Genomic DNA, 24,914 nt, shown 5'->3' with positions numbered 1-24,914 from the left:
GAAGATGAACAGAATATTGTGGGGTCACTAGTCTTATACCTTTGGCTGCAATATTAGGTTCACTATTTCATGAATAATGCTTACTTCATTATTACAAGTGACACAAATAAACAGCAAAAAATTGTACGAAAGCACCTGAGACAAAGATGGCTATGCAGAATGACCAGGATCTATTGAAAATTAAATCTTCATACACTGAACTCTTTCCAGTCACACTTTCAGGTAGCTAGCTTTCCCTTTGATGTCTGCTTGGCAGAAATAGAGATTATACTCTCCTGCTAAGGGGTGTCCTAAATGGCGAGGAAATACAGTACTGACTTTTAACTCAGTATGGCCTGGATTCATCTGCTTTTAAGTCCCAAGAACAGGAAGAAGGTGTTACTTGTGAGCCTTCAGTATGGGAGTGACATATCTTTGACTAGCAGTTTAATAAAATTTGAATAAGGCTTGTGCAGTGTTTCATGTCTTCAAATTTCCTAGCAAAGCCAAAGAGAGCAGCTGTGTAGCCTGTAATTACATAGCAAGTAATACAGAATTTTTTTTTCTTGAGGAAGTGAAGAGATTTTCAATTACAAGTTAAAATTTATGACACACTGTAATAACTGTTTAAACCTTTTACACAGAAAAAGCTAGCAGTACCATCTCTTTGGGAGAGTGAGGTTAGCTCAGCAAATGTATTTTTCAGTTGCCTTAAAAGTGACTGAGTAGCAATCACTCGGGTCCTTTTTTGCATTCCAGCCCAGAACAGCTGGTTTAGCTCAATAAATACATCTTTAATGAAATTACAACCTGCTCTTGTAAGTTGCATTTACAGGCACTATCTGATTAGATGAATATTGTACTAGAGATGAAAAGTGGCAAATGCACCAGCAGGAAGAGATATTTGTTTTACGTGCCGCCCACACAATGGGAGACAGTCGGCAGAAAAACCTTGAGTGATACTTCAGAATGGGAATGGTCTGTAGTTTACACAAAGTGTGTTGCTAAGAGATTGTTACTAAACCAAACACAGCGGTGGAAATTCTAACCAATGCAAGAAGCTTTCTTGTTTACTAAAAATTAAGAATATTCCTTAAAAATCATATGAGAAAAAAACATTATTTTCTGTTGATGAAAATCACCCATGTTCTTAAACATATAAAAAGACTGTCACTATTTGCTGAGAACCCCAGATTTTATGTTTATTTTGATTAACTGCTGTAAGTGGTTCACTATGAGCTGAACCTTAACTACAGTTACAAGTTTAGTTACAGTTACTTAACTTATTCTGAGATATATGCTAGCTCCAACAACAGAAGCCTTTGTAGCTAAGTTATTCTTCCTGTGTTTTTAAAACTGGCCTCTTTGTGCCTGAAAGTGATTGCATACACATACTCTGGGCAGAAATTCTGTCTGTCACGCTTCTGATATGCGTGAATTTTCAGCAAGTACTATAATTTCCGTGCTTTCCTCCACAGTGTCTTGTGGGCTCAGAACTGAGGGTAAATGACAAGGTTTTAAAGAACTCTTACTGTCTACCAAAAACTGATCTTTGAGAAGGATTTAAGTACAATTTATCCTAATCTTATTCTGCTAAATTCAGAAAGCTTAGATTTTTAAAAGGGAATCCAGAAAAGACGTGATCGCCAAAGATGTTTTGCATTTACATTTCTCCATGACCTCAGAATCGGGCTCTGTAAGCTAGAGAGCAGGTACTATTTAAGAAACAGTGTAACTGTGAATTGTATGAGGAAAAGCAATGCTACCTAATTCCATTTATATTCTGTGGATGGGATAGTGAAGTATTTAACTACAGCCTCCTCTAGATACAACCAAAGGGAGAATGACCTTTCAGTGAAATATGAGTTAATAACACTACAGTGCTGCGTGCTTTGGTTAAGTTAATCTCTGTGCAGCTTGTAACAAAATGCAGTCTAATGTGTATTGAAAATTAATTAAAGACTGTGTTTTAGTAGAGTAATGGATATAATCTTTGGTTACCTCAGCAAATTTCTATTGCAATTAATACCAATTAACAGTTTTAAATAAAAGGGATCAGGGAAAAAGGATGTTTTTCATATTAGCTATATCACGTGTACTATTCATCACCTCTGGTTAGATCCACTATGGTTTGCATGCCCATCTTTTGTTTCTGAAGCTCACCATCAAGGAGAGATTAACTCCCTTTATGAGGAGCATAGGGGCGAAGACTGGTTGTTCTTAATAGCTTGTCAAAAGCAGACAGTGAAAGAAAGAGGTTTAATATGCTATTTGTATTCTTTATGTACATCTGGAGGGAGCAGAGGCGTTTTCCAGAGGATGCTGTTGTCTAGGGTTTAATATAGCACATGACTGGCACATGGCAGGCTGTAATACAACATACAAAGAGTCCATATAGCCTAACAGAGCATGAGTAGATTTCCACACAAGGCAGTGTAAGCATGTTTGTTAGCTGCTGTGTTCGACTCAGTGGAGGAATCTTCTCCTATTAAGCCAGAGATATCATTTAGAGATTGGGGGGGGGGGGGGGGGTGAGGCAGGAAGGGGACACGGGTTGATTTGTTTTTCTGTATAGCGCATCAAAATGATGTACCCCCACTGTGAAACTTTCTCCTGTTGGTTCTCTTGATTAAGAATCCCCCTTGTCTGATAGATATTTTACCTGGCAGCGATCCCTTGCTGTTCTGTAAGGGGAAAATGGTCCTTGCAGTAAGTATTTTCTGAGGGAATACATGGCCGAATGAAAGCATAAAATAGAATGTTTTTGACAATTAAAATTTCTCAGGGTGTGGCATTGAATAGTATCCTGTAAAGGCATGATCCCATAGTTATCCCAAAGGTCTAAAGTCTAACCCAGTAGTTATTTCCCATCCAGTTTGTATTAAATATCGAATGCTTTCAACAGAAGTGTTAGATGCATGTCTCTGCTAAACCGATCAGCAGAGAAATGGTTAATAACACTGACATTTAAATTGGCTTCTTGTTAAGTGTCAGTTCTCCCCACAGAGCTGGAGAAGAGCTATTGTTTCAGGCAGTCTGTTTGTGGATTCATGAAAACACTCTCCAGTTGCTTACATAAGGGTCAAGGTTGGGAAAATAGCTTTACAACTCCATGGACAACAACCATAAAGGAATTGTGTCAACTAGCAGTCCTGCCTTATGTTTTCTCTTCATGCTATGTGAACCATTGGTGATATTCGGAGCATTCACTGGCAGTGCGCTTGAGATAGGCTCGCCACAGGAAAATAGTCTATTTTCCTGTGGCATTCTCTCTTATTAAGCACGTTAAAATTGTTAAATTTCAGAGAATTAATGAAGTCCCTATCAGAGTTCTGAAAAAAAATTTAATATCATTAGTAGTAGCCTCAAACATGGATTTCTGTGAATTTTTCAGTCAATGAAGACTGCAGTAAATAAATGGTCTTGCATGAAAGAGGTCGAAGAAAACTTGATGTAGAATTTCAGTCAAATGACAATTATCCCTTTTAGCGTCTGAATCTTTCTTTAATAAGGGGAAAGCATATTAAGTAAAAGCTTAGTAATCACACTGTTTATACATTGTATTTATGCATTGCAAAATGTTGAGGTAGCCTGCTTGCTTGATGAGTAGTAAGAATATCAAGCAATTTAGGCTCACTATTTTCAGTTTATTGACTATTAAAACTAGAGAATGAAAAATTTAAGATGGTTCTTCATGCAGTTTTTCTGTAAAGCTTCAGGGAGAGGAGGGAAAGGGAAGCTAGCAGTTAGGTTCAAGTAGGAAGAAGATTCAAGAGCTCTAACCACAGCATTGTTGATGCTGCTGAAATGGCTGGTCCAGAGAGATTTCTTCTGTTTCATTTTAAGTACAGGCCATCCCTGTATGATGTACAAAAATTAAGCCATTTCAGTTTGAAACAAAATTAAAAAAAAAATGAAAACACTAAAAGATTGAAGTTTAAGAACTATTTTCCAGTTTCTATTGGTAAGTCCTATGTTAAAAATTACTGAACATTAGAGAAATGTACTTTTTAATGATATGACTTCTGTCTCAACTGTAATATTGAGGGCATTTTCATTAAAACATTACTATGACTTCATCTTTAATTACTGCTTCGTGATTGGTTACAGATTTGAAATAAAGATTAGAAAATATTTCAGTTAGTTTCTCTGGCAAGTTTATCGTATTCATTCCTCATGCTTAAGGCAAAGAATAGTAGACAGGCCAACACAAATTCTCTTTGTTTCAAACTACTCGTTTGAACAAACTAATCTGTGTGCTTATGTTGCAAATTAAAACAAAATACTCTAACTACATAAAACCATGTTTAGTGAGTGCAAGATGCTGGTCTTGACTCAGAGGATCTTACTGTATTTCAGTCCTTACAGTAGCCTTTCATTTTTTTTTTTTTAACAGAAATGGACAAAAATAGTATTTCTCTTTTCCTTAAAATTAATTTCAGTGACATGTGCTGAGCAGATAACCCTGAGGATCAAGGACCTTTTTCTGATAGATGAATTATGACATAGGCAGTAATAATACAAATCTCCCCAAGTGCCTGACAAATGTGCCTCATCTGTGAGGTAAAGGGCTACTTCTGGTGACAGGAGGATAGGTCTCTATGCCAAGTCATTACATGCTCTCTTAGCTCATACTTCCACCGAGGCTCCAGTTTTTGAAATGTGGAGATCTGTCTGGAACTAAAATCAGATCAGAAGCCCATTCTGGATAATTATCATGTGGTAATTCCCTATGAGTACTTCTCTGTGCAAACAGAAATGTAGAGGTAAAAGATAAGGCTTCTGTCTAAACTCCCAGTCACTGATTCCTAAACATACATTTTGTTCTTAAACTCTATGTGTTTCCAAATTATTTCAATGGGAATAAAGTGGTATTTTATCTCATTTTTCTTTCTTGGTGCTCTTCTGAGCGCATGGCTACTGTTTGTTGTTCATACACAAGAGTAGTATTACACAGAATATGGCTTCCAGAGAAGTTAGGAAATATGATTTTCTTGGATACAAGCATGATTTTTATAATGTTAGCACAATGATTGTAACTGTTAGGTACATTTTTAATCTGATTAAGCCATTTTATTGAATGCCTTTGTTTAAAGCATAGTACAGTGTGGTTTTGTGCTTTGTATGATTACAATTGAAAGTGTCAACCATCACAACCATAACAATTATAAAGAATGTGTTTGTAGCAAACCATAAATGATCTTGGACTAGACCAGCATTTATGGTTAGTATATTTTAATAAAATCAAAATAGTGAATACTAGCCAGTGTAACTCAGCTCGTGTTCTGTTTTGTTGGCATAAAGCCGGTAAGCCATTTTGTATGACTACTTGCATATACGCCTCACACTAAGAATTTTGAGGCAATGTCACATTGCATTATACCTTTCTGTGGTATAAATGGCTTGGCCATTGAATAATGGGAGTCTGGACATGTACATTTGAGTGACAGCTGTCCTATCAGGACCTTAGGGATAGTTACCTGCTAGCTCAGTTTGTCAGAGCCTTAAGCTGCCATCCTAGTGCCAGCCAGCAACTGGCAGCTTTGTGTTCAGGGGTACAACAGAGTAATTTAAAGCCGGTACACCCAAATATATCCATTCTTGCTCTATCTGTCACTGATTCAGATTTTGCTAAGGAAAGAAAGCTCCCTTGTCTTTTCTTCAGAAAGCTCTATAATTCATATATGTTTGTGCTTCTTTCTTCTTCCACCTATTAATGCATGGGATGCAAGTGAAAAAACAAATTTAAATGTTTCTTGTAAGTGAGCTCGCAGTAGGGGTGGATGTGTTGCACGTGGAAATGGAGGCGCTCCATTCTGCTTCTGGATCGCACGACAAGGCTGAAGCACGTTAACAGGCTCACGCTTCCTGTCTTCACTGCAGTTTCTCTCTGGCTCCCTCCATCTGGCACGCACAGTCAAGGAGCCAGTGAGTAGCTGTGGCACTGTGCTGGGGACTGAAGTGCCAGCACCACGAAGGAGAAGTGGAGACAGAAGCTTAACCCTCCTTAACTACCTCCTGTTTGCTCTGTTTCTGGCTGGTAGCATCTCTATTTGGGCTCCCTGATTGTATTGCGAATAATCTTGAAGCTTTGTGTGTGCATTGCAAAATAGCTTGGAAAACAGAGCAAAGTAATGTTTATATTATCTTTAAAAAACGGAAAGCCTACAAGACTTACATACAAAAAATTCTGTTTTTTTAAATGTAATTATATTTTAGGAGGAAATAGTTACCAGATATAAACTGATGCAAGTCTTTTGAGGCCAGTGGTATCAGTTCTCACCATTTAAAAGATCTGGCTTTTTCTCTTGCAAACTCCCTTTAAGAGGAAATATGTCTTTCTGATTTGGATTTGTTGAATTCTATGAGTATAATAATGCATTCTCAGAACTTTAAAATACACAGCTGAAGCAAGTGCATTCTTGTATTACCAGTTAGATCTACTTGGATATCTAGGAATGTAATGACTCCAGCTGCTGACACAGTTGTGCTAACTGTGCATGCAAACAAGAAAGAAGTGCAAATATTTTTATGCATAACTACATGCATGTTTTCGAAAAATCTGGAAATCTAGGAGTTCTATGAAGCACTCAATCTACATCAAATGCGAAAAGTACATTGCAAAATCTTCTCTCTAACATCAGGATATTCCTTCTCTCTCTCTCTCTCTCTCTATTTGATAACTGTGGAAGACTGGAGGCTGAACAAGGACAGCTACAGTTTTGACTGTGGGAAAAAAAAACAGTAACTGTGACAAAAACAGTATAATTCAAGATGATTCTTAGAAGTTTAAGCCAATGCATGAATCCAACCTCAGTACATTAATTTGCAATACTTAAAAAGAGTTAATGTGTTTTGTTTTATTTGTTATTTGGTTGAGCAGATGGTAATGGTTTTGACACAATTCAGTTTTTTATTTTTCTTCTTTTCTTTTCTTGAAAAAGACAAGGCTCTTTTTCCCACTTTGTCACAGCTGGTTACCAATCAATCTCAATTCACGGTACAGTGATGATAGCACATGTTGTTCAGGGGCCAAATCTGATTGGGTTGCATTTTCAACAGTGTTTCATATCAAAAAAAATGTGTCTGTATGGCAGTGACTGTCAGCACACTATTGTACAACTGTCATTAATCAAAACTAGCAACAATGAGTGCATTCATATGTGCCAGAGACTGCCAGATTTCACTCAAAATCACCCAATTTCTATTAGAGTTTCCTCACCAGCAATGTTTTCTCATCTGCTTGTTGTTTCTGTTTCTTTCTTCCTTTCCAGTCCCTTTCCCCCTATTCCTTCTCAGTTAATTAAAAGCAGACCTACTCTAACTACTACTTGCAGAACAGAAGTTATGCAATACGATGTCTAAAAGTGGCTGGGTTATAGCTACACGCAGGCTGACTAGTTGTCTAAAAGACATCTCCCAGCTCAGTATGATGGTTGAAGTCTAAGCTAAAATGAAAGGTTAAGAACCTCCAAATGTTTAACAAAAATAAATATTTAAAATCAATTAGATGCCTATAAACATATGAAACTGATGACGGATGCACTACACTTTGTGCTGAATTTTGGCATTATTTGGCTAGAAGTCAGCAATATTTGAGTAATATTTTGGAAGGTGTTTCTTGATACTGCACATATTTTGAAGGCCGTGCTTTCTCTGTATACGGGCAGATTTAAGGACCAACTTAACCGGTACGCGTTTGTGGTTTTTCACCACTCCATCAGTGATCTAGGAGTCTTGAAACCTCTGTCTGTAATCGGTATTAAGGCAGTCAGAGAGACCCTGAGGCTGATTCCCAAGTGTAAGTGACACTAATCCAGATGTGAGTTAACTTCTCCAGAAACTCAGATGGAAGCACCTTGCTGTGGGATTATGAGGGTCCAGGACTGGGAGAAGACAAGATTCCCTGTTCAAGACTGCACAGGTGGATGTCTGAAAAACAGGAAGGAGGCAAAAATATTCAGGCTTCACACCTTATTACTTCACAGTCCCTTTCTTATACAAGCTCTTTGTACTGCAGTGGATCAGGCTAAAAGCCAGTTTTCTTTCTTCCTCCTTGCTGCCTGCTTCATCTGTCAAAGGTCTTCACTGAACCGTGGTGACTTCTGTGGACAATGTGGGTGGAACAGATGACTGAGGGGCAGCGTATCAATACTTCAGGACAGCAGATGGTTTTGATGTCCCACGAGTCCATCTATGTATGAATCTAATTGCTAGATGGCGTGTCCTGTCCAGGTGGTCCAAAAACCCAGTATGGCCTCGTTGAACAGGCAGACTGGGAGAGCTGGACCTCTCCTTGAAGTAATTGATAACTGGACCCTGATCGTGACATATTTACTCCATCTCCTTTCATGGCCCAAGTGGGAGGTGTGAGTTATGCTCTAGCTCTGCGTCCTGGCATGCCATGCAGCTGGCTTTTTCACAATTTGCATGATTGACAGGTGCAAGCATAAAGCCTGCCGAAGCCTCTGAGGCAGCTGGCTGGCATGCCGGCACCAGCACAGCGGTGAGATGAAGAAGAGCGAGTCAGCTGCAGCCCACAGCAGACTGTAGGGTCCTGTCCCAGGCTGCCTGCACTCCAGTTCAGACAGCCAGACAGTCACATACAGTCCTGCTGCCTGTCTGGTTTCATCTCAGCAGTGGCAAGTGAACCACGGGGATGTTATTGGTCCCTCTCAAAAATAAACAAATAAGAAAGAATAATGATAATAAAGTCAGTGTAACAAAATAAATAGCTCATTGTTGCCCAGCTTCATAAATGCGATTCCTGCTTGCAGCTCATATTTACATTACAGCTGGTCTTAATGTTGCCATCTTACAGGAGCTGCATACAGCATTATATTTGCAGTCCCCTAGGGCTAGCCTTGTGTCAAGAAAATAAGCGTTTTCTCTTGTCTCCAATTGTGTGGTCGCCAGAGACAATAACCGCTCCATCATTGTAGGATGCTGTTGTCATAATCTTGAGATTTTTAGGGGAGTCAAACTGCATTTTCTCTCATATGAAAGCAGTGTTTTCTATTTACCATTAATTAGTGCAGCGCAGCATGCAAAATTGCATAATTTAGTGAGGAGTTCAGAAAAAAAGTGCCTGAACTGCATATGGCTTTTGAATATGTAGTTGCAATAGTTCCGCACTGCTCCAGAAACTGAATATTAAGGTTGTCATTTTGCTCCTTAGTACAACTACAATAGCAAAAGAATGGCACTAAAAGTTTCCTATGTATGCCATGACAGCCTCTTGTTCTTCCCCTTGGCATATCCCTTATTCATTAGTTAAACCTTAGATAATGCCTATGCATACAACTAAGTGTAACACCTAAAGAAAGAGATAGCCGTGTTTATGTGCTTGTCCTGCACATTTCCGATAGAATGGTTAGCCTTAATTTGGTGGTCGTCTTTAACTTATTTTTGCTAAGGCATAAAATGGTTTTCCAGGATACAGAATGGAGTTGCGCTGTACTGTGATGAATGTGAAAAGATGTCTTGAATTCTGTTTTTCTTGGAACTATTAATAATGCTCTAACTGATGTTCTGAGCTTTACTTGATAAAATAAAACTTTGAACATTTCAACATATAGGATCCTTTGAGTTAAGATGCTTTTAAGTCTGTTAGTACACTGTGCACTTTGTACAAATCTAAAATAAAATACTTAATAGCAATGTATAATAATTATGTACACAGAAATTAACATTTGAAGTTCCTGAAATGTTTTAAAAATATTCATAGATTCAGCCTCACAACGTTCCTCTAACTACTTGCATTGTATTCTTACATACCAACACGTGCCCTTACATATTATTGCCGTATATTTGCTGAACAAGCCTACAAGGTCTATACTGGGTAACAGAGAAAAGGTAAATTAATTGTTTGAAGTTATGTGGTGAGGGTTTGCACTGTTAGAGAGAGTATTCAGGTCTCCTGAGGTCTAGATCTTACTTTAGTCTTCAACACCACGTTCACTGTTTGATGCATGAGAATCTGAAGCTAAATGTAGATTCATGATGAATTATTTCAGATGTCGTAACTTTATTATGTCTAGAAGAAATGTTGAAAATAATTTTACAAGAGAGTATTTCGAGAGTAAAATGTCTGTGCTGAAAACCAGTGCTTTCTGATTCGGGAGCCTAAGAAATTTCATCAAAGCTAAAGTTTCCTGTTGACTTTAATAAGCTTTGAATCAGAGCCTAAAATATTGTGTTAAGCATAACTTTTGCAGGATGATAGCCGTTTAACTGAGAATATTTTCCTAGATTTACGCTCTCTAAATGTCTTGTGAACGAATGTTCACTGCATACTGAAGTACTTTGCGTTATTTTGAATTTCACACATCCTCATAGTTTTAGAGCTATCGCAACAGCAGAAACAAAGAAATGGAGAAACCATAATTGGATTGTTTCCAATTTCTTTCAACAAAGAGAATATATTGTTGTCCACGCTGATGAATCGTTGTATAGTATTTATATGAAATTGATAAATCCTCCTTTTAATGTGCTTCTTCAATAAATGTCACCGTCCAGAGCTTAAATATTATTTTATTGTTTGTAATAGAGTAGTATCAAATCCTACCAACATGCTCGCAGGGTTGCTGCTGGAGAAAATATTATTTTTAAAGGAAAATTTCCAAATCAACCAAAGGTAAAACACATAGCTCACATATAGTAAAGGCATGATAAACCTGAGCTGCCAAGTGCTGATAACTGATGTCTAATAGCTTAATTTTATCATATTGCTCTAGATCAAGGGCAAAGAGAGTGATATTATTAATAACGCCCGAATACTGAGTGAACATAGCAATACTAATTTTATGTAAAGTTTCTAACTAATGTAGAGTGCAATAAAAATGTCATGAAGATTAATGCTTGGTGGAATTATCTAATGCTAGATAATAATTTATCTTTCAGAGTTGGATCCAAGATCGGTTCAGACTGGAATATGCCAGGTGACAGATTTTGTTCATTTCTGTCGGCTACAGAATGAGTTTTTCTTCTTTTTTGTATCACAGGTATGACATCAAAGATGACTATACTTTGCGCATTAAGAAGGCCATGAGCACAGATGAAGGAACCTACACATGCATTGCTGAGAATCGAGTTGGGAAAGTGGAAGCCTCTGCTACCCTCACTGTCCGAGGTGAGTGTTCCCGTGGAGGGAGGGCTTGTGTCTCCCATATGAATCGTCTAACAAAATGGGCCGCATCCTTGCCTGGTGTTGTTTGGGTTGCACACATCCTTTGCAGCTTTAGGTGCTGCACTGATTTACAACAGAGGCAAAATCCTCTGTTGACATCTTAGGCAAAATTTCAGTTAACTTCAGTGGGATAGGACCTCCCTGCAGTTAAAGATCTGTTCCATTTTTTTTTATTGAAGAACAGATACATATATATGCAAGAGAAAGCGCTAGATAACCGTTGGTCCACAGTTTAAGCTGTGAGACATCAGTTCAGGCTATTTGGTCATATTCCATTTTCTGAAAAAAAAAAAAAGGAGCTTAGTAAGTAGCTATGTTTATTAATGCTAATTGTAATGCAGATCGTATTATTGGGCAATTAGCTCTACCATAATTAAATTCTCTGCCATCACTTTTTTATCTGAAAGATAAACCCAAGCCAAAGAAAAAGAAAATTTTAATTAAATTTTGTGAGTATTGCGAGGTAAAGACTAACATTTTTGCTCCTAAAATGTTCTTGGTCTCTAGTATGCACTCAGTGTTTATATAGCGTTATTTGATGTGCTAAGGAGGTTTTAAGACCTGTAGAATAATGAGTTGCCAACATGTCTTTTGCGACAGTAGATACAGACATGTTAAAGATCATGGGGAGAGAAAAAGTTTGTGGGCTAATGTTTCCATATGAGTAAATAAAATATAATAGTTATTACTTCATTTCAAAAGATAAGCAGCAATTTGACACAATGGATATCGTGCAGACACTATTTCACAGTTTAGTGGTGCATGCTGACGGTTTTCAGTAGAGCTGTGAAAGGTTAATAAAAACATTTTTAGCTTTATCTGTGCTCCTCTTTTCATGCACATTAAATCAAATGTTCAAAGTCTCAATGGATTGCTTTATTAGAACTGAGGTCAACTGACCCAAGAGGCCAGCTTCCATTTCCATCCATTTAATGCATGGACACAGTTCAGTTTAATTTGCTGAATTCAAAGGGGAAAAAAAAACCACACCAAGTGTCTTTGTAGGGGGGACATGGTAGTATATAGCAAAGAATAGAGAGCATTGTGATAATCTGTCAGCTGAAATACTACCTCAGTGTTCACATTAGATAATAAGAGATAATGCAACTTTACCTGTTGTAAGCGGAAGGAATAGGTTTACCTGCTACATGTTTGCATGGGATATTGTTCTTCCATTTTGCAATATGAGAAAAAATGATCACTGTAGGGAACTCCTAGAAATGCAGTCACTCTGTTCTTTGTCATGGGCAGAATTGTAATATCGAACAAATCTGGCAACCAATTCAGTAGCCTTTAAAAATTCCAAGAACTGGGTCTACTGTATACATTACTGGAACAAGACATTTATTTTTGCTGCCCTAGGCCTGTGATAGGAACAATCACTAGAATCAAGCGAAAAATCTTTTTAAAATGCTTAAGTTTGAACCTGATCACAGTAAGATGAAAAAAAACCACGGAAATACATAATTTAATTGATTTTCCTACAATAAAAGCAGATTTTCATTATATTCGGTATTTTTCCCTCTGGGTTTGTCATTTGCAGTTAAATACATAGCGTTTATTCAGCACAAAGGAAGTCACACTATTACAAGCATATTAAACGTTCAGGATATGACAGAAAATGAGAAAAGCCAAGAAATTCAATGGAAAAGTTTATTACTCCAAATTGTCTTGCAACAAAGGACTGGGCAAACTCCTGTTGACTTTAAAGGGGTCAGGGGCCTTTTAATTATAGAAAGCCTTAATTCTCAATTCTCAAACTTGTACGAATTCTGTCTGAAACAGCACTCTTTTCGTGCAGAGGGACAAAAACAAGTAATAGCACTTCAAGAATTCACTTGGAGGGTGCCTTGGTCCTTGCAGGTGTCCTGTAGTTACATCTGCACAACGTGGCAACAACAATGTAACCCTCAGCTCCCTAGCCCATGGCTCCGTCTTCTCAGACTGAGGGCTGAGGGTGCAGGCAGGGAGTTCACATTGCACTGTCACAAATGATGACAGAATTTGAATTTTGTGACTCAGCCTTCATGCCCTCTCTTGGAAAAATGCACATGGCTCTTATTCCTTCTCTCTCTGTGGAAGAAGGAATGTATGATGCTAGAAGCCACAAAATCCTAAGATACATGATGCGTGAGAAAGGCAGCAAGCTTGAAATTAAGTTAAAGGAAGTGAGCATTGCAGAGTAAGGATGAAGACTAAGCAGGTCCTTGCATGTTATTTTACCTCTGCCTCTGTGTATCTTAACCTAGGCCCTAGTCTGCACATATACATATAAAGCTGGTAAATTGCTTAAAAAAAAAAAAAAAAGGAACATTGCTTAAAAGTGAGTAACTCCTTCTGTCGCTAAAATAAGGAGTTTCACCTACCTGGTTCTGTCTCAAGTGAATTTTATGTCCAACTTCTCAGCTCTTCTGAAAGGGGATATTTGTGTTTTATTAGCAGAGGGACTGACAGCCCTGTTCCCCAACTCAAGTATAGTGAAGGGCTCTTGCTGTAATCAAGCAATCGCTTGTTGCAGCAACAGCTTTCAATCTTGATATCAGTCTGAAAAAGAATTAACCTGTCGATCATTCAGCAGCAATTTTTTTAGGAAGTAGAAGTTATCTAAGCAGTAATTTGGGAGGCTCTGAGTTGAAATCCCTGTGGTCATTTCAGCCTATTTGTTGTATTTTCATCAGCCCTGTCAGTGAGGAAAAAGCAATGTGCTGAACGCTTTCACGTCTGTTATTGAATGAGAAAAAACTGTCTTGGGCTTTCTGTAGCCCTTACTGCTGTACTGACCAGCCATGCTTAAAATTCAATTGGTATTTGACTCAGAAAGCAAATGCCTTGCATCTACTGGCATGACATTTGCCAGTCTGTGGCTTAAATTGATGTTTTCATCAGCATCAAGAAATCTGTGCTAATGCAAAGCAATTTTTCTTCTATCAGGCATTAGCAGTGATACTTGATGAGACATGTGAAGATAATAAAAATGTTTCTCAGAGAGTAGTTCCAGCCAACTTGTTCAGGTACTATGCCTAAATAAATGTAATAATAGTGACACGTGACTAAACAATAACAATAATAGCAGTGAGCGTTTTACTTAGGCTGTCATTTGAGGGTTTAGCAATCATGGTAGTATCCATAGTTGAACGTAACATTACACGTCATGCATTCTGACAGATATTCTTTTCTTTTTTTAATTTCTTTTTTATGTTCTCACTACACCATTGTAATGTCTACAGCTCGCCCCGTTGGTAAGTAACCATCCTTCTATCCATTTTAGCATGGCTTCATGCAGTGCTTCATCTTTCATTTGCAACAGCATTTGACTGGCTTAAACTAGCAGCCAGTGCTTAACAGTGTTAATTTTATAACGCCAGGCAAGTGATTTTGACTTACAAAGTGCTATTTCTAAACTTTGTATTTTCTGCTCTGTCATGTTGTCAAATCACCAACAAATACCAATCAGTAAAACTGGGTGAGCGTGGTGATATTGAGCCAAAATCACTAATTCAGTCCTTTTTTAAAGAGTCTATTTAAGGGCCTGATAAAAAAGCCGTTGAAATCAACAGAGACAGGATTGTATTGACTTCGATGAGCTTCTATCAGGCCCTAAATGATCAGCTCATTATGCTTTTACTGCGTAACAGTAAAAGCACAGGCTTTGCATGTCCCGTCTTTCTTGAAACTTTCAAAGATTTTTTAAATAAAATAGTCCTGAAATTGAAGAAGGGATGGAGTAGATTTCCGTGCTTTTTCAGTAAGTTCATCATTGCAAGGATTGATTTTTGTCCTTGGGTCATCTTAATTCCTGGAGTCCATTTTGGAATGCGCTGTGTAGGATGCACACTATTTTGCATTACAAGTCCAGAGGAAGACAGACTCTGGATTTTGAATTCCCACTGTGAAAATTTAATTCCTTCCTATGCCTTTGAAATTACTTGTAAAAAATTACAAAAAATCTAACTAAGCGTAATGGAAAAATTGCAACTGTCAGTAGCTGAAATTATTTAATTTTTATTCACGGATATTTACTCTGTGCCTATATGGATTTTCTAAATAATTTAACCAGTTGCACTGTTCCTATGATTGTTAAAGTTTGTATTTAGACGCATCTTTTAGAATAATAATATGGTTACTCTAATTCTTTGGATTAGTATGAAAAGTCTGTACTGGTGCTAACAGAGATTATTGGGGGGCTGGTCTTTCTTTATGTAGTCGAAAGTTATGTTAGAGATGTGTTTGACTGAAGTTTATGAGTTTAACTTGTCTCTGTTCTCCACTGTTCAGGGTTTGGAGGAAGAGAGGAGGCTTGGAGGAATAATTTAAAGATAAAATCCAGATTAGGGCTACTGTTTACAGAACTAGGGTGATCCTTTGCTTTTTAGCTTGCTTGAACTAGGGTGTGAAGAGCCAAGCCAACTGCCTCTGCGGTCATGGCATGGTTTATCCACCGCTAGAGAATTACCTATGTAGAGTGGAAAAAATACTATACGCCATTTGGAATTTTGTTAGCAAGCTTTATACTTGAGTCACTGCTATATTTCTTTGGGATTGCACTAGTTCTCATGAAATTAATTCCCAGGAGTTATATCAGTGTCAAACTTGAGTAAATTTGTAACGACAATTGTTCCCTGCTTAAAAATGAATATGGTATGCTTTTAATGTGAATCTTTCATGGTAGAGAGAGATTTTTTTTTCATTCACTTAATTCACTAAAAAGTGCTACAAGAGTACAAGTATTTTATATTTGTAGGTATTTTTTCTCATTGCTCACTCTGAAAAGAAAGACAAGGAAAAATCACAAAGTAGAGGCTGTTTCAGGCTCTGTAAAAGCCACATGAAATAAATGACTGAAAAATTCACAAGAAAATGATAGGCTTTTGCAGTGCTGATGGCGTCTCATTTCAAAACACTGAATCTGTGTTTTAAGACTCTTCAGGCGATTGAGTCATCTAAAGCTTATACAGAAGCTGTTGCTCCTAAGTTACTTATGTCCAGGTACAGGATTCCTTTTTGTGACCATACTGTGGTCAGCTTGAAGTTGACCCTGCCCAAACTATTTTATTTTGTTACAAGTGAACATTTGGTACAAAGAAAATTATTCTTTTTTATGATTTATTGAGAAAAACATACATTAGAATAGTTGGTCTTAAAATAATTATTTTATGGGCATGTGGTCTCTATCAAATTATTTAATTTGGAGATTAGCTTTGTGAATTGTGAAAAGATTGTAAAATAAGTAAATCTAACCCTAAATGTATTTAACCTATAGAACTTCCATATAGATGTCCGTATAGTGATATATAGCAAATGGTTGTATTTGGATCATTCATATCTAATCCTGTACCTGTAGAAAAGGCAATGGTCTCCTTATGACAGTGTATGCCTTTATTGTTTTTTGCTTAAGGAGCTCAAATGAAACTGATTTCTACAGTTCATATCATGTCCACAATGAAGATTTTCAGTCAGCTTTAAGAGTAGGCAAAGCAGGTGGCTACCTATCCTGTTGAAAATTTAAAGCCAGGTAAAGCAAAACATAGTAACTTCCTTCTCCACCACCACTTCCCCAGCAAAGAGCCCAGTCTTCTGTTAATAGTGTTCTGATAAAATCATCATTTGAAAAGAGTAGTGAGTCTGATTTTGAAGCGTTTTTTTATCTAGGAAGTTAACTGGAATACAGAGCAAAAATTACTTCTCCTTATCATAGAAAATAAGGTAAAGCTAACATTACTTAATGTTATTACCCTCTGCTGTCTAAGAGGATGTCGTTTTAATAGGAATGTATTTATATATTTATATATATCTTAAACTGCAGAGAACAGTCTATAGTTTAAAAGTTTGTTATCTGGCTGCTTATATTTTTCATCTCTACCTCCATTTCAAAGTAGACATGTTTTGTCTTTCTTTATTGTGTTTTAAACAAAACCAAACCATTTTCTTTGAATGGTCTTACATTAAAGAATAGAGAAATGTATTCTTAATATTCTAAGATTGCAAATCTTATTGCAAACTGAATCATTTTCATTTTCTATTTAGCTTTTACCTGACTGCTTCAAATATTTATATACTGTTAGGCTTTGACATTTGTGTTTAAATTTCAGCTTGAGTGAAAAATTCAGGAGTGGGATTATTCCTGCCAATGGCCATCTTTGCTACAAGCAGTTATTAGCATATGGTATATACTGCATATACAAAATGAGGTATGGTTCTGCCTGAGGTGGATGGCAGCTGGTGAATTTAACAGCTCTGTACGAGATTACTCATCATGTTTTGATTTGCTGCTAGGAATAAATGTGTTGCCCATTTCTAAAATAGATGTTCTCTTACAAATGAGCTTTTGAAAAGCTTTCCTATAGGAGTTACAACAGATGGGTTAGGAAACTAGATATTTATCCCTATTTAGACTGTTTCTGCTGTTATTTCACTCATCAGATGGATTTTCCAGATGAGCAAGTTAATATTTTCACGCTTTCTCATCCTGCTGTATTTCTTACGGCAGTTGTTCAGATGAATAGCTGTAAAAACTAGCACTAAACTTGGAAGGGGCGCAAAAGTTTCATATAATCTCACCTAAAAGTACCACTGACCAGCTCTTCAAAAGCTGTTGCTAAACAGCTCTGAGATGAAAAACTTTAAGTGAAGTTCAAGAAGATCAGCTGTGTCTGATGCTTGTTACCTTCTTACTGATCCCCTAAAAAGTTATTCAGATGACAGAATACTCAGTTTTCAAATTAATTCCAGCTACATGCAAGTGAAAATACAGTTCTTTTTAGTTAGTTACATTATATTGGGTCAAGTTTGTTTATTGCCATATGCTATGACTCTTCTTCCACAGAAAGAAGCGTTGTGTAGCAAATAGCGGGATATTTTTTAAACCTGGATAGAAATTAACTATTTGGAATTAACTAAAGAGGTAAGAGGACAACCACCGAGGTACAAAAAGCTCAGTTCCCTTCTGTGTTGGACAAGAGACAAACAGATCAGACACCTACTATCTATTTTCCACATTTCATACTGATTAAATCGAGTCAAAACATATTTAAGTGAAATGAAACTATATGATACACTGTACTCTGCTCTGGGAAGTTTTCGTCTCCTAAATCCACCTGGCATGGCTTACTGGTCCGTCAAGAATGGTGCAACACAAAGCATCTGAAACAGAAAGAGTTGTATTAAAAAAATTGTGTTAGTTTTTGTAGCTTGAAATTGCTTTGTTTAGATGATAAGTGAGAAAGCTCTCTCTTTATCCTTCTCCATTTCACTTTCGCTCTTCTTGCAGGAAAACCTTTACAGCGTGAATACTTTTAATTTTTAGTATATTCTTAAAAATATCACCTTCATTTGGGACTTTGAGGACTTACACAACAATATTAGAAATGGTGATTGGTGTGTGGCAGAAGGGATCGTTCTTGGCACTACTGTGCCATCTTTCAAAAGGAGAAATCTCATATCTATATCAAAGTGTGGCATTTTGGCTGTTTGCCTGCTGCTGCCACCTAAAGAGATTTTTGGAAGAGGATAAGGACACCAGCAGACATTAGGCTTTTGGGATTCGTTTCTTTCTTAAGTTAATGAACATACATGCATCCTTTTTGTTTATCAACAGACAAAAGCTTTAGATTAAAGAGAAAAGGTTGCCATGGAATGAACTGCATATTTCTTTGTATACCAGTAACAAATTAAAATCGTTATGGCATTTTTTAGCCTTTTAAAGACCTGTTTGAATATCCTAGATCCTTAGCATTTGTACTTTGGCAAAACTTGCTGAACTTGCGCTTGAATCTGTGTAAGGACTTAAGCCATGATAGTAACAGAGCAGTTATGACATATGGGCCAGAATGGCACTGTGAGATGAGACAGAGCATGTTAACTACCAAACATTAAAGTACTTATCCACAAAACTCTGGCTCCATTTCCAGCAATTCCAAGTCTTTTAGAGTATAGCAAACAGTAGTCAAAACAGAAATACAGAAGTTCTGACAGAGAATTCTTCCTCAGTGATAAGCATGAAAGACGGCAGTATATGTTCTTGAAGCTTTGGCAAGTCATACTATTCAGTACTGGCTCATTCCACTACCGGTATCAAGTATGTGCACAGGCTCACACACTCATCATGCTGTTTGTCTTAGAGACCAGCTACAGCAAGTGCAGAAAGTGATTAAGGACCTCATTTTTGACTGCTGAACTCTAGCATAGAAAAGTTCTGGAAGGTTTAATGTGTAAATCGTTCTTGAGCTTATCTGAATCCATTATTTCTGCTGAAATTGGGAGGTGTTGTTTTCTTACTTGAGTGGATTCTGAACCTCTCTGTAAGTCTTTAAAGATCAGTACATGAAAAGAGTCTTCTGATTTGCCATTCTGCCAAAACTTTTCCCTTCCTTTTTTTAAAAGGAGAAAGCAGTTCCTTTTCGTTCAAGAGAAGTGTGAAAATCTATGCATTAATGCATTCACTCTTCTCTTTACCCTCTTTGCTCAATTGGTGCTAGCTTGTACTGCTGTCGTATTACTACAGGCTGGATATAACCTTAATATTATTCATCAGCAAAACTAGTTTATGTCTTATTTCCTCTGTGCTAGCACTGCCAGTTAGCACGGTTGTTTCTTCTTCCTCACTCCTTTTCCTCTCTTTGCTTTCCAGGAACCTAAACTGAGCAGGATATCTCCTCTCAGCCTTTCTTTTTTTCCAAGGGTAAACAAACCGAGCACTTTTCATCCTTCTCATTATAGGCAGACTCTTTACTCTTCTCATCATCTCCTTAGATCTTCTCTTCAGCTCACTGCATTTGAATTCATGGTTTTTTGAAGGAGATAACTAGATTACACTCATTATTTTTGATGAAATCTTAGTGTTATCAGCAAGGGGTATGCTTTTCTTTTTTAAAACACATTACCAGAAAACCCTCCTGCTATCTCCCATGACAGAAGGACTCATGGCAGATTACATGTGTTTTTGCTGGCATAATTTGCTTTGTTTGCTAAACTCACAGAAGTTACAGTAGCACAAGCCATCCCCTAATGATACAGTTTACATTAGCTAGAGGCTAGAGTGTTATGATTTTAGGAAAGCACACCTTTTCTAACTGATCTGAGCAAAAGGTATATCCTGAGTCTGACACTGGAGAAGAAAAAAAACAAAAAAAGCAAGCATTATCTACAGAAGAAAGAATCCTGAATAATGTGATGCACTGGGCAGCCAGAATCAGTGCTGCCTCTCTTTATACAACTCAAGACTCCATTAAGGACTATGCAGAAGGGAATTTCCAGGAGCATCTGCAAGATACAACAGCCTCATGAAAGAGATGATTGGACAAGATATAATAACAGAGAGAGGTATGATTAAACGACAGCAGGCTACAGTCAGCAGGCTGAGATGAAACTCAGACCAGATGTTTAAACTTAATGTTTTAACGTAGTGTCAGAAAAAGAGGAGGGACCAGGAAAGGGGCTGCTGCTGAGTTCAGAGCACTGGAAATGGGGGAAAAAAGTAGATGCCTGCCTTCTCTGCTATGTAGGAAACAGAGATTTTTTTTTTATATAATTTGTTTAATAATTTTATTTTATTGAAATTAATCCCAGGAAAGAAGGGGGAACAAGTTGTCAATAGCATTTTTCTTCTTTGTGTCTCAACTTTTGTTATAAAAGTGATAAATAGAAGTTATGTTAATTGAAATTCACAAGGAAACTCTGAATATAAACCAAACCTGCCCTTTCATTATTGTTTATCTCACACCTCTTTTTCCACCGTGCAGATACAGCCTGCTGGGTTTTTTTTAGGCCAGACAGGGATAGAAGAGAGATTTTATAGCAAAATATACAGGGCAGTTAGCGTTTTTTATTTATTGATTCTCTAGTCTTCTTTACCCTCTTGCAAAGGAAAAAAAAAATTGCTTGGATTTCCACACACTGAGAGATTATCTGCTTCAGTGTTTCAGAGCAACTGAAGGATAAAAATGTTTTTATATGTGAAATTCAGAACCTGAATTTAAATTGAAGATTAGACCAATTAGTCCAGATATCAAAGATGGTTTAGTGTTTTCGGATGTTTGAAGTGTTTGATCCTTTCACACTGTTATATTTTCACATGGCTCATCTGAAAGCAGCAAACAAATAGAAAATAAAAAAGAATTTCTCTCTTCCCATCAGTCAGCAGCAGCGTGAAGGACACTTGCTGCAGGACCCCTTTGGGGGGTCCTTGATAATGACCTTGATAATGACCTTGCTGAGGCCCCGCTTCCCCCTGCCCTCTGCCTCTGCCCCGTTGTATGCTCATTCCTGTCCCTCAGTACTTCCTTTGCTTTTGACCCCCTACAGGTTCTCCCCCACTTGCCCCCTCTGCTTCTGATTTTGTGTAGTTGGTCTCCGTGTGGGGCATATAAAAATTAATTTTGATATAGTGTCAACGTTAAATCATAGAAGAACAACACTGTAAATGAACAATGAAGAAAACATAGTTAATGAGAAAACAAACTTTCCATAAAATTAGATCCATCCAATTGCTTTAATGTCCAACTATATTTGTACAGACTAGTGACTACACTTATGACTTCCTATGCCAAATGATGCAACTGAGAAAAAAAGGAAACTGATTTTCCTAGGCAACTCTATAGTAACTCCCATGCTGAAAAGTTGCTTCCTACCCTGTCTGTGGACTCTCCTAAAAGGTGGAGCTCACCATAAGATTGGGAAGTCTTTTCACTGTCAAGAAAATGACCTTCGTAAATTTCCTTTGATTTATCTTAACTCTGATAAGAAATAATAGACCTAAGCTGTCACCCTTTCAGGTCCCTGTTATGCCTCCCGTGTCATGGGCTTCATCCTTGATCTATTATTAGTCATGACTAATAGTTTAGTAATAACTTTGTTTCTCAAGAAGCATGTGTCAGGATCCCTAGCAGTCAACAAGATCTGAACTTCTGAGAAAAGGACTGCTGACTCAGTCAAGGTGTCCAGTGTTTTAGAGTAGAAATCTTTATCTGTTTTCCTCTACTTACTCCACCAGTGATTCACGACTCTGAGACTGCCATATCTGCAGTTTCTGGCAGCCTGGTTACTTATGCCATGCAAGGGGCAAATATTGCTACAACAAAGTATGTAAGTAGTGTCTTATGGTTTTCTTTTATACTTGTGCCATGAAAGCATCCAGAAGTCCAGTATCTGCCAGAGCTGTTAGACAGGTTTAATCAGTGACACACAGGGGAGCATTATCTTTCTTTCAGAAATTCTTGTACTGCCTCCAGCTATCTTCTAATCCATTATCTGTGGAACCAGGAAAGCAATCCTACAAATTAGTCCTGCTCCATAGACCATGTCAATGGTTACCTCCCTATTAAATATATGTAATACTTCACCTGGAACTGTGCAGACTTCACCATCCTCTATGTAAACATCTTAGAGGCAACTCTTGATCTGTATTTGGTAAAGCTGAAAGTGAGCTAGATCTCTGGAAGAAAAGGCTTCCAGACTGAAGTGTCCATGATGTTTTGCAAAGTACCAAAATGCATCTAAGACCAGCTGAAATGTCTGCATGAATATTGTCACTGCAGTGGGGGTTTGAGAAGAGCAGTGAGATATCCAGTTTCAAATCTTTGAGGGTTTTTCAAAAGAAGTATTAAACCTTAATGGGGATCCAGACCTCAGAAGACAATTTGGGGAAGGCACCACGAGTACGTCGTCACTGTAATTGACTCTCTTACTTCCAAGTGGAGCTACTGAATGTTGTACCGAGTGTAATTTTGACTGCTCGAAACATATCCTGAAATTAAATTTATCTCTGCAAATGTACCGTGCTGAAAAAGACTGCAATGTAGATGGGAATATTAGGTTGGGATACTGTGTCTTCCCTGAGGGAAGCAGAGCTGAATCTTACAGAATCTTGATGCTTTACCAATCAGCATGTTACTACTTGTTCTTCAAACCTCCGTCAGTGAGCATCAGCTGAGATCTGCTTAGAAGGCTAATAAACAATTTCAGTTTAAATTGAGACACTCGTCTCAATTCAAGACAGCCTGCCTAAATGTATTTTATTTACGGTTGACTAGCAGCTGAAATTAGTTGCAATTACAGGTTATCAAATCTGCAACTTAAGCAGTTTGTTACTATTCCTCTTCTCCTGCAATATAATATTTTTTCTATGGGTCTGATCCAAAGACCACGTAAACCAATAGGAGAATTTCTAACACCTTCAGTGAGCTTTGAATAAAGTCTCATATGCCATGGTATGTGAATACTTTTTATCTAAGTTCATGCAATTAAAAGATTACTAAAGTTATCGTTATCTGAAAAATGTTTGGATTATGTAAAATGAGTTTAGTCTCATAGTGGCTGCTGTAGATAATTGGTGATGTCAGGAAAAAACCTGAATGATGACAACAGAAATCCCACTGATATTAGTTGCTGTGGTTACATTTCCATTTCTGCTTGCAGTAGCAATATTGGGCTAACACTTGCTGCAATATCTACTTTTAATTAAAATCACAGCAATATAATGTATGCACCCCAGGGTACCTGGACTGGAGGAGCTGATGTGAGCAAGTCCTGATAGTAAAATTCCCTTAGGATCATTGATTTCAATGTGAACCACAAGTCACAAGACCAGCTTAAAAAACTGCATCACTGAAAGAAAACGTTGCTAATACTTCTCCTATGGGGTCACTATACTTTTTACTATAAAATTACATTTTCCTATGGTAATTTTCCCATCCTCTTCTGATTCATCTTCTGCAACATTTCTTATCACGTGACCAGAGTTCACTGACTGACTGACTCAGTCAGGCTTTTCTACAGCAGCAGCTTTATCAGCTCCGGGTGACTCAGCATAACCCTTAATATTCAGTAATGCTACTGGAAAGAAATGAATGACTTGCAATCCATCCCAGTAGATTAACTCCGCTAGTTATTAGGATTGGAGAAGAGTTGAGAAATTCCTTGGAAATATTTTGCGATATTCATTTCTACTTTTTTTACTAAAGCTCTTTAATACTTGGGCATAGGCTACCTTCATATACATTTATTAAAGGAATAAACAATCCATCCATCATGCATAACACGAACATCTATAAAGAGTGCAACAGAATGCATTGTTACCGTTTTGAGCAACATAGCTAAAGTTCACAACTGTGGCTTTGCTATCTCAGTTTTAATTCTCGCTGTAGAATACTGTTCTCTGCTGTAAAAACAGTTCTGAACACGATATGATTAACCTTAGGGTCCCCCATCCCTTCATCTCAAAGCCCACCTCGCACATGGCCTATGCTTTCTATTCATGTTCAACCATCTGATTTCCATATCATCCTGCTCACCCTCGCAAGCCGCTATTAGCATAACAGAGCTTTAGTGTGACATTGATTGAAGCCAGTGCTCGCTGAATGCAGTATCAAAGCATAATTTGCCAGAAATCAAATCTAATTTACTGTGTACTGTATTTAAATTTCTAAAAAAAAATGTTTCAATAGGAGTGCGCTAGGTCTGTAGTCTTAATTGTTCTTTTTTCGTATTTTTGTCTAGTCCCCTAGAATCCAAACAATATATTTCCTTTTAAAACCATTGTCTTTGACTTTCAAATGTCAATTAAACGAGAGTTTTTCCACTCTGCTTATTCCAATCCAGTTAATGTTACATCCAAAACAATGAAGGGTAATAATTTGATAGGCACAACACTTGGTTTGCTGCTTCATGACAGGTTTTTCAACAGATTTTTCTAATCTCCTTAATATTTAGGTGAATTAAGCATTAAACTAGTACATAACTTTCATAGCTGAAG

General features: G+C 37.4%; 1 protein-coding gene across 4 annotated transcripts in view; it reads left to right on the top strand.

Moving 5' to 3' along the window:
* The window catches only part of ROBO2 (roundabout guidance receptor 2), a 1,122,084-nt gene that overhangs the window by 989,051 nt on the left and 108,119 nt on the right, over positions 1–24,914 (top strand). For all 4 annotated transcript variants that reach the window (XM_068910773.1, XM_068910796.1, XM_068910762.1 and 1 more), the window contains 2 exons: positions 10,983–11,110; positions 14,395–14,406. In XM_068910773.1, coding sequence (XP_068766874.1) covers positions 10,983–11,110; positions 14,395–14,406 — 140 coding nt within the window. The remainder of the gene's footprint in view (positions 1–10,982; positions 11,111–14,394; positions 14,407–24,914) is intronic.

Source organism: Struthio camelus, chromosome 1 (genome assembly GCF_040807025.1).
Source record: "Struthio camelus isolate bStrCam1 chromosome 1, bStrCam1.hap1, whole genome shotgun sequence".
Lineage (NCBI taxonomy): Eukaryota > Metazoa > Chordata > Aves > Struthioniformes > Struthionidae > Struthio > Struthio camelus.
Note: the sequence above shows the minus strand (reverse complement) of the source record. Positions and strands in the feature narration are given on the sequence as shown.